General features: G+C 36.1%; 1 protein-coding gene across 1 annotated transcript; it reads right to left on the bottom strand.

Annotated features, from left to right (window-relative positions):
- Positions 1-277: 277 nt before the first annotated feature.
- On the bottom strand, positions 278-640 carry LOC111895454 (uncharacterized). The gene has a single exon (XM_023891530.1). It carries the CDS (start codon positions 638-640, stop codon positions 278-280), a length of 363 nt encoding a protein of 120 aa, XP_023747298.1.
- Between the last annotated feature and the right edge of the window lie 429 nt (positions 641-1,069).

The raw sequence follows: 1,069 nt of genomic DNA on the forward strand, positions 1-1,069 counted from the left end.
CGATGTCGTTGGCTCTTGAGTAGATAATGTTTTCACTGATTCTTATCATGGTTACACTTGTACGAGCGTCCATAAATATTTACGCACAAGAGTTGGCTCTAAAAGATCAATGTAACATAAACAATATGGTTTTGTAAAATGGAAATGTTCATTACCATTATCTCAGGTTACTCCACATCGAATATTATACGCTTGCATCATTTATTAAAACCACAATCTCAGGTTACTCCACATCGATTTAAACAGAAAACTATAAGCAATTAAAAGCAAAATAGGACTACATAGGGATTAAAATGACCATCAACGGCTCTGGTATTTCCCATTCAGATGCAGGGGGAACAACTTTCACATTTCTAGTCTGGTATGTAGTTCCAAACACATCAACAAGATAATATATTTGAACCATATCGGTTAATTCCGTGTTTTTTGTATAACGTGCTGCAACAATAGCATGACCACATGCTATACCCAGACTGCGCCATTTCCCACAAGAACATGTGTGTTGATTAAGATCTAAAACACACCTTCTTTTTAGATCAAAAACTTGGAAAATATCAGAGGGGAACGGAGATGGGATCTCAGGTGGAATTTTTGTTGCTTTCCATCGTAGACACTTTTGCATCCTCCTGTGAAGGACCATCTCTGCGTAAGGAGTGAATACGATGTTCAACATCCATGAAAAGTAAAATGATAGTCAATTATTGATAATTTAATGGTTTATAAAATTTTCTAAATTACCTCCCACGACACTGCGTTCTGCAAACGTCTGTTGGATGTACTAGACAATTACATCAATTAGCGTTATTATCGGTACATTGTGTTGAGTAACCGATAATACCAATAGGAATTCTAGAATATTAATGTTTAGTACATTCCAACGTATATTAGGGAAATAGGCCCGTGTCCATTTCGTTTTGCCGATGTTGGCAAGAACCTCATGTGCTGCATGACTTAACTTTGAAAATGATTTTTCAAAATCTTGCGTGGTATATGCTTTGCATGCAAGGAAGAATAAGTAGTCTAAATTTGTGCTTTGACCAATTCTTAAGTGACAGTAAATCACAACACT

This window comes from Lactuca sativa, chromosome 9 (genome assembly GCF_002870075.4).
Source record: "Lactuca sativa cultivar Salinas chromosome 9, Lsat_Salinas_v11, whole genome shotgun sequence".
Taxonomy (NCBI): Eukaryota; Viridiplantae; Streptophyta; class Magnoliopsida; order Asterales; family Asteraceae; genus Lactuca; species Lactuca sativa.